The sequence below is a fragment of the Melanotaenia boesemani genome, chromosome 5 (genome assembly GCF_017639745.1).
Source record: "Melanotaenia boesemani isolate fMelBoe1 chromosome 5, fMelBoe1.pri, whole genome shotgun sequence".
Taxonomy (NCBI): Eukaryota; Metazoa; Chordata; class Actinopteri; order Atheriniformes; family Melanotaeniidae; genus Melanotaenia; species Melanotaenia boesemani.
The window spans coordinates 1,977,572-1,986,931 of NC_055686.1; the positions used below are offsets into that span (position 1 = coordinate 1,977,572).

At 47.9% G+C, this 9,360-nt stretch overlaps 2 protein-coding genes across 4 annotated transcripts in view; one reads left to right on the forward strand and one right to left on the reverse strand.

Moving 5' to 3' along the window:
• Positions 1–9,360, forward strand: part of LOC121640417 — a 1,195,287-nt gene that overhangs the window by 501,330 nt on the left and 684,597 nt on the right. The window lies entirely within an intron of this gene.
• Positions 1–9,360, reverse strand: part of LOC121640416 (muscle M-line assembly protein unc-89-like) — a 442,453-nt gene that overhangs the window by 53,799 nt on the left and 379,294 nt on the right. Inside the window, exons 12-13 of one of the 3 annotated variants that reach the window (XM_041986134.1) lie at positions 5,144–5,456; positions 1,685–2,014 (exon numbers count right to left, since the gene is read on the reverse strand). The exons of the other annotated variants lie outside the window; for them this stretch is intronic. Of the exons in view, the coding sequence (XP_041842068.1) occupies positions 1,685–2,014; positions 5,144–5,456 (643 nt within the window). The remainder of the gene's footprint in view (positions 1–1,684; positions 2,015–5,143; positions 5,457–9,360) is intronic. 3 annotated transcript variants of the gene reach the window in all.

Consider the following 9,360-nt stretch of genomic DNA (forward strand, 5'->3'; position numbering starts at 1 on the left):
GTCTCATGTAGAAATATATCCCCGCTTTAAGAGGAAAGCCACTCTGAAGCTGGAGAAGCCGCATTTTCTCCATGTGTGTCGTTTCTGCTCCGACTTTCAGTAGATCTGAAGAAACATCTGGGGAAGGATTTCTCTCTAAATGAGTCTGAGCTGCTGCTTAGATTTACAAGCTCCGCCTCCACTAAGAATCAGTCACATCTCATCAGCTTCCTGATTATCTGCTAAAGTTTTACATCCATAACATGAAATTCTGTCTTTCTCTCTGTAAAAAGTCAGATGTGAGCGCTTCTTTTAATGGAGTCCAGAAGCTGAACGGCAACAAGCTGAAGCTCCCTGGAAGCTTCTATCTGTGCAGACTTTAGAAATGTCTCCTTGTTTGATCCCTTGTGGACGTGCTGTTTCTTTCCTCTCTTTGTTTCTCTCTTCTTGTTGCTGATCATCTGTATGATCATATTCTGCTCTATGATCCATATTTTACATGGTAAACGCTCCGTGTGGAAACAGTGAAGAAAATGAAAACCTCCTGGTGACCTGCTGAGTTTACGGCCGATACCACTCCTGCTGCCCCCTTCAGGTTAGGAAGAGAACTGCACCACCACACCAGAACGCCGCCTACCCCCTACGCTGGAGTGCAGAGCACATTCACAGCGTCAGCTACGCCATACGGCACGCACACGCCGCGCCAGTATAAACCCACCTTCAGACCGCAGGTGGAGGATCTGCTGGACCCTCTGCAGGACCCTACCAGCCCCATGTGAGCGGTGAGGACGCCGTCATCTACCTGCTGCAGAGACCATCTGCATCTGGATGCTGGTGCAGTTCTGTGAGCCACTTTCTCTGCTTTCTCTGGTGGTTTAACAGCATCCAGCCACTGCTGCTGGGGGAGAAGCTGTGAGGGACGGGGGTCCACCACTCCATGGTCTCCTGGACTACTGACTACCTGACAGGCCACAGCTGGTCCGTCTGGGCAGCGTCCTGGTCCTCCAGCGGTGGTCCTCAGGGGACTGTGATGGCTCCTTTTCTCTCCACCTTCTACACCAGTGATCCTCAGGCCAACACTGAGTCCTGCCGCCTTCACAAAGTCTCTGATGACTCAGCTGGTGTTGGGTGTCTAGGAGAGGGAGGGAGGAGGAGGACAGAGCGCTGGTGGACCGGTTTGTAGACTGGACCGGCAGGAACCACCTGCATCTGGATGTCACCCAGACCAGAAAGATGGTGATAGACTTCCGGAGGAAGACGACTCCTCTACCTCCACTGAAGATCATGGAGCAGGAGGTGGAGGTTGCTGAGACCTAGATGTACCTGGGAGGGACCATGGACCCCAGACTGGACTGGAGATCCAGCACAGATGCTGAAGGAGATCAGCCGGCTCTACTTCTGGAGACGCTATAACTGGATGTTTCTATGTTAAGGTTCATAGTTTATGTCCTGGACTTTGAAGACCAGTTAAAAAAAGATTCATATTTGAACTGGTCCTGGTTCCGGTGCGGTCCTAAAGTCCAATCAAACCAGAACTCTACGAGCAGCGTTGGGAGACTGCAGCTACATGCTGAACTCATTCAGTCACATTTACTCTCACACACACACATTTCACTTCCACCTTCTAAACACACTCTGATCAGTATTGATCACAACTGATCAGCTGATTGGAAAAATACTCAAACATCAGATTTAAACCACTGACCTCTGACTGTGAGACCAACTTGTTTCTCCATCAGGATGTTTCCCTCCCTGCTGTAGACGCTGCAGGTGAAGATCTTACTGTCTCTATATGTGGGGAGTTTCAGAGACAGGCTGAGGTCTCCAGATTGTAGAGGGTTTCTCTCCATCACTGTTCTGGTTCTGTAGACCTGGTCCTGGTCTTCAAGCTGGTCAGAACCGTTCTGGTACACATGGACCGTCCCGTAGTAACTCTTCCACTCCACTTTAGCGTCTTCAGGCAGGTGAACTGTGGTTCTGCAGGGCAGCAGGACAGACTCCACCCCTGACTCCACCTCCACCTCCACCTGTGGAACTGAGAGAAACAAACAGCATCAGCTGTACAGACAGCAGCAGCAGCTCTGATGGTGTTTGATCCCACTGGTAGAAATGATTCCCAGCAGAACCAGTCCCTTTTGTTTAGGAAGGATCCAGTGGAAGCACTGAGAGGGACTTCCTTCCCCCGGCCCCCCACAGAACCCCTCCCAACCAAAAACAGCCTCTTTGCTTCTGGACAGCTGCGTCCTGTTTCTCTTCTCCACCATCAGGAGAAGATACTGGCAGTTCTTTCAGCAGAGAAGCTTCTAGATGCTTCAGATGATCTAACAGATGAAAGTCAAACAGCTTCAATGAACACACACGTTTCAAAGCAGCTCAGATCAGAGCTGGAAGAAGCTCCTCTGAACACACACACATGTTCAACACGGACCTTCTTCTTCTGTCTGGAAGCTTCCTGTCAAACACAAAGTCCACTACTGGGAAGCAGCATACAGGAAGTCCTGATCATGTGACTCCTTCAGCAGGAAGAACAGAGGAAACTTCAGCCTCTGCTTCCAGACGGACTCGTCATGAAAAGACAGAAGGTCTTTGTAGAAGCACCTGAGCTTCCTCATCCCTTCATGGAAACTCTCACACTGGGAAAAAAGAGAAAATTCTCTGGAACTTTTCCTGGAAAACTAAACACATGATGTCATCAGTCAGTGATGATGAAGCCACATGATGAAGGTGTCCTCATGTTCTGGAGTCCTCCACCTAAACACCACATTTCAGAGTAAATGGATGAAGACTGTTGAAGTGATGGTGGAGAAGTTCTTCCAGTCTGAATCTGGACTTTCATTCCAGTTAAATCTTCTCCCAAAGAGGAGCTCTGAGACGTCTTTGAACATGGAAGAACAATCCAGATGGAAGCAGAGCAGCAACATCCCATAATCAGTGTGTGTTGGTGTTGCTAGATGTGGACCAATCAGGATGCAGTGTGAACAAACATCAGTGTGATGAGGAGTAGCTCAGGTTGCTGGTGTGGCTTCTTCTGTTAATGAGCAGCACTTAGCCAGTAGAACAGCTGGGGTTCCTCCTGCTTCCATCATGTGACCTCTCTCAGAGCTTCTCTGGACTCTGTGGACTCACCTGTTGGCTCCGAGTGTTTCTCTGCTTCCACTGATGCAACACACACACCTGCTCGCTGGTTCACACACACCTAGTTAGTGACAGAGCAAGTCATTGAGCGACGGCAGAGAGGAAAGATGGAAGCTCTGCTGGTACAAACGGCTCCTCTGGAAGAAGCTCTCACATCATCTTCCTGCTTCTTTTCAGGGAATTTAGTGAGAAAAGCTGCAAACATTGAAGTCGTGTTAGTGCTGCTGCTTTCAGGACAAACCTTCCTCTCACATGTGGAAAGAGGATTTTAGCTTTCATGCTGCAGGAAGTGAAACGCTGATGTTTCTCTTCTCCTCCGTCTGTCTGTCCTGCACACAAACTTCTTTCTACACAAGTGGAAACTCTGCAGAGTCAAAGCGTCCAGCTGAGAGACGAAGCTGTGCTTCGAACTCTGAGACCCAGACAGCTGAGAGAGGACGGCCGTCCCAGAACTCCACACCTGAATGGGACCATCCATTTCCAGCTCAGGACCAGAGTCCATGGAAGCAGAAATGTGCAGCCATGAAAGGAGGTGTGACTGCAAGAAGAAGCAGAGGAGAACAGCTTGGCTACGAAGCACCGTCTGTGCTGGAGAGAAGGAGGTGGAGAGATCTGAGTGGGTGGAGCAGGTATAAGAGGCTCAGCAGGTGATCAGAGGTGGAGGCGTGGCCTCCATCCTGATCCTGAGTTAACAGGTTCACATTCCTGTTCAATGACAACCAGCAGCTAAATGCTGGACTCATTCAGTCACATTTACCCTCACACACACACATTTTTTTTTTTTTTTTTTTTAACCCTGTCCTGTCCAGCATCCTAACATACAGAACGGTGGTCTGTGTGCCATATTTTGCTTGACAGATTTGCTCTACCAAGGGAGACATGTTATATACATGGCTGCCCTTGATATTTTTCTTATTTTTATTGTAATCTTATTTTCTTTAGTCTTATATGTCAGTGCTGAACCTGACAGGGAGATAGAGGAAGAGAGAGAGAGAAAAAAGGGAGAAAAGGACAGGATCAAAATGTGGAAATAACAGTTGTCTGTGCTGCCCAGAACATATCACATAAAAAAACAACAACATAAACTACCACAGTACTACATGATACCGAAAGAAAGATAGAATGATAATGATATAAAAAATTACAATAGACATCAAACGTACCTGCAGATGAACGTACCAACACACAAACATCAGCTACATCTAGTGAGAAGCGGATGGAGAGACGAGCACGTTTGTGAGCATGCACGTGTTAATATGCATGTGTGGCCATGCAACAGGGAGGAAATGTGTACCCGCAAGGGGGCCGCGATCACGCCGCACCCCGAAGCATCAGCGGGGGACGGGGGGAGCCCGAGGCCCCAAAGGCCAAGCAGATCCACAGAGTACCAAGCCCGGGACAGCCAAAGCAGACAGAGCAGCGGCCCACCCGGACCAGAGCAGAGGGGTCCCCAGACCGGAACCCCTGGCGGGAAGGGGCAGGGGCACCGGGCAGCCCAGGGCGATGGCGAGCATGCCCAGTGGGTGCCGGGCGCTGCGGCGCGGGCCGCACGGAGGGCAGGCGCCCCACAGGCCCAAGGGCTACCCTTTCCCCCCAGCAAAGCCCCACCCAGGAACCCGACGCGGCCCGACCGCCCCAGGCAAAACCACCGCGGGCCACGCCAACCCAACACCAAGGCTAGGCACCCCAGGGACAAAAACATGTCCGCAGGTCCCCCCCCCCCCAAAAAAACAACAAAAAAAAAACCCTCTTTACCCCAACCCTTACCCATTCATCTAGGTGTGATTAAAATCTAGTGGGGCAGGCAGTCGCAGGGGTCCCCTCAGCCAAACCCACCGCCTCCACCCGCCCCACAGTGCCCTATGTGTAGTGTGTATGATGTGGGGTGGCGGGGGAGGGGCACAGCTGGGAGAGAGATCCACGGGGACACACATTTCACTTCCACCTTCTAAACACACTCTGATCAGTATTGATCACAACTGATCAGCTGATTGGAAAAATACTCAAACATGATATTTAAACCACTGACCTCTGACTGTGAGCAGAACTTGTTTCTCCATCAGGATGTTTCCCTCCTTGCTGTAGACGCTGCAGGTGAAGGTCCTACTGTCTTCATCTGTGGGGTGTTTCAGAGTCAAACTGAGGTCTCCAGGTTGTAGAAGTTTTCTCTCCATCACTGTTCTGCTTTTGTAGTCCTGGTGCTGGTCTTCAAGCTGGTCAGAACCATTCTGATACACATGGACTTTGTCACCATCATCATCCTTCCACTCCACTTTAGCGTCTCCAGGCAGGTGAACTGTGGTTCTGCAGGGCAGCAGGACAGACTCCACCCCTGACTCCACCTCCACGTGGTTGACTGAAAGAAACAAACAGCATCAGCTGTACAGACAGCAGCAGCAGCTCTGATGGTCACATGACCGTCTCATCCTGGTCTCTGAACCATCTGAAGCTGAACTCCACCACAACTGAGCTCAGCTCCAGGAGGAACATGAAGCTGCTGCATCCAGCTGTTTACCACCACAGAAGAAGAACAGCTGCTCCACATGGAGACTCTGTGTGAGATAAATGCAGTGAAGCTTCAACTCTGTTTGGTAAAGTCATGATGTGGAGCTGCTTTACTGGGGAAGGACTCAGTCTGAAGGAGCTTTCCTGACTTCTGGAACAAAACCTGAACTTTCTCTTCACATTTCTGTCTCAGCTTCTGGAACAAATCTGACTGTCAGAGAACCACAAGAGGACTCATGTTGACCATCAGCATTATGGGTAGTGTAGTTTTAAAGACTCACCTGACATGAAATACGACCTAAAATGATATAAAACACCAGCAGAGACGATAAGAACCAGAACCAGGAGAACCAGAAGAGCTGTGGCCCAGGATGGAAATGGTGCTGTGGAAAAAAAGGAAGAGTTATGGCCTCTGACCTGTATCTACATCACTGACCTGTGTCTACATCTCTGACCTGTATCTACACCTCTGACCTGTATCTACATCTCTGACCTGTATCTACATATCTGACCTGTATCTACATCACTGACCTTTATCTACATATCTGACCTGTATCTACATCACTGACCTGTATCTACATATCTGACTGGTATCTACATCACTGACCTGTATCTACATATCTGACCTGTATCTAAATCATTGACCTGTATCTACATCATTCACCTGTATCTACTTCTCTGATCTGTATCTACATCACTGGCCTGTATCTACATCACTGACCTGTATCTACATATTTGATCTGTATCTACACCTCTGACCTGTATCTACATATCTGACCTGTATCTACATCACTGACCTGTATCTACATATCTGACCTGTATCTACATCATTGACCTGTATCTACATATCTGACCTGTATCTACATCACTGACCTGTATCTACATCTCTGACCTGTATCTACATCACTGATCTGTATCTACATCACTGACCTGTATCTACATATCTGACCGGTATCTACATCACTGACCTGTATCTACATATCTGACCTGTATCTACATCATTGACCTGTACCTACATATCTGACCTTTATCTACATCACTGGGCTTTATCTACACCTCTGACCTGTATCTACATGTATGATCTGTATCTACATCTCTGACCTGTATCTACATATCTGACCTGTGTCTACGTATCTGACATGTATCTACATCACTGACCTGTATCTACATATCTGACCGGTATCTACATCACTGACCTGTATATACATATCTGACCTGTATCTACATCATTGACCTGTATCTACATATCTGATCTGTATCTACATCACTGGCCTTTATCTAGACCACTGACGTATATCTACATATCTGACCTTTATCTACACCACTGACCTGTATCTACATATCTGACCTGTATCTACATCACTGACCTGTATCTACATATCTGACCTGTATCTACATCACTAACCTGTATCTACATATTTGACCTGTATCTTCATCAATGATCTGTATCTACATCACTGAGCTGTATCTACATATCTGACCTTTATCTACACCACTGACCTGTATCTACATATTTGACCTGTATCTTCATCAATGATCTGTATCTACATCACTGAGCTGTATCTACATCACTGACCTATATCTACATATCTGACCTTTATCTACACCACTGACCTGTATCTACATATTTGACCTGTATCTTCATCAATGATCTGTATCTACATCACTGAGCTGTATCTACATATCTGACCTGTGTCTACATATCTGACATGTATCTACATATCTGACCTTTATCTACATATCTGACCTGTATGTACATCATTGACCTGTATCTACATATCTGATCTGTATCTACATCACTGACCTGAATCTATATCTCTGACCTGTATCTACATCTCTGACCTGTATCTACATGTATGACCTGTATCTACATATCTTACCTGTATCTACATCTCTGACTTGTATCTACATCACTGACCCTTTATCTACATTTCTGACTTGTATCTACATCTCTGACCTGTATCTACACCTCTGACCTGTATCTACATCTCTGACCTGTATCTACATCACTGACCTTTGACGTGAATCAGAACTACTTTCTGTCTCAGGATGTCTTTGTCTCTGTAAATCGTGCAGATGTAGCTTCCCGTGTCTCTGTCTGTGGGGTGTTTCAGGGTCAGACTGACGTCTCCAGATCTCAGCAGGTCTTCTTTCATCTCTGTACGGTCTCTGTAAAACTTGCTTTGTTTTATAAACTCTTTACTTGTGTTAGGATAAACATGAACCATCATAAAATCTGGATCAGAGCGAGACCACTCCACAGTGACGTCTTTGGGTAGGTCAGGTGTTGTTCTGCAGGGCAGGATGACAGACTCCGCCCCCTCAGTCACCTGCACCTCCTCCTGATGGTCTAAGAAGACAGAACAATATTATTCAGTCACAGCTTTTTAAATTTTATCAGGAACAAAAGGAAAACCAAATCATTTTAAACCATTTTAGTTACTGGACTCTGCTGAATACATGAAGTGAAGAACAAACATGCAGTGGTTTGTTAATATCTAGACCAGTTCTACACAGACCTTCAAGATGCCTATGAAGGAACCTCCCCACCACATCTGGGACTCTCAAACCACCTATCTCTGTCCCTGATCCCTGCCTATGAACCCTCATCTGTAGACAGAGACCTTTAGTAAAAACTGTTCAGCTGTGGACTGAGGAAGCTACCTCAGCCCTACAGGACTGCTTCAGTTTTACAGACTGGGGGACATCTGCAGAGGGGACAGACCTGGACACTCACACATCAGCTGGACTCTCCTCCATCAACGTTTGACCACAACTAAAACTGTTGAAGTCTTCCTGAACCAGGAGCCAGCAGTGTGGATGTGGACTTGAAGGCAACACGGGATGCTGCCTTCAAGTCTGGGATCTGCAGGTCTATAAAGAGACCCACCAGAGCCTGGCGAAGAACTCAATGGACTGCATCCTACCAGACTCTCTGAACCACTTCCTCATTTACTTCAACCACCACAACAGAGAGGCCCACACTGATCCTGGTCTTCCTGAGAACCAGTCCATCCAGCTGCAGCAGTTTCAGGTCAGAACCAGCCTGCCCAGCTGCTCCAGATGGACTTACTGGACGGATACTGGAGTCATGAGCAGATGATCCAGCAGAGGTTTTACAACCATCTCCAACTTCTTGCTACAGCAGTCTGTGGTCCCCATCTGCCTTAAGTCCACCTCCATCAAACTGTCTGAAGGATTCCTGTCCAGTCGCTCTCACCCCGTCACCACCAGACGTTTTAAGAGACTCGTCCTCTCTCACATCAAAACTGGTCCCTGTTGACTTTGATCCACACCAGTTTGGTTCCCAGTTAAACAGATGGACAGAGGATGTGATCTTAACAGCTCTGCACACCTGGAGAACAGGGACACGTACGTGAGGACGCTGATGGTGGATTTCAGATCCACCTTCAGTCCTTCATAACACACTGCTGAAACTGAGGGACCTGGACCCTGGACTTCCTGAGGAACAGACCCCAGAACATCAGAATGGGAAACCACATGTCATCCACTCTCATCCTGAAGACCAGTCCACCACAGGGATGTGTCCACAGCCATCTTCTCTACTCCCTCTTCACTGAGGACTGGTCCTCATCCACCCTTCCAACACCACCACATCTGAGGAAGAGGGTGGAGAACTTCAGGTTTCTGGGTGTCCACATGTCCGCTGACCTCACCTGGCCCACCTCCATCAGATCCTGATGATAACCTTTTACAGATCCACCATGGAGAGTCTCCTGG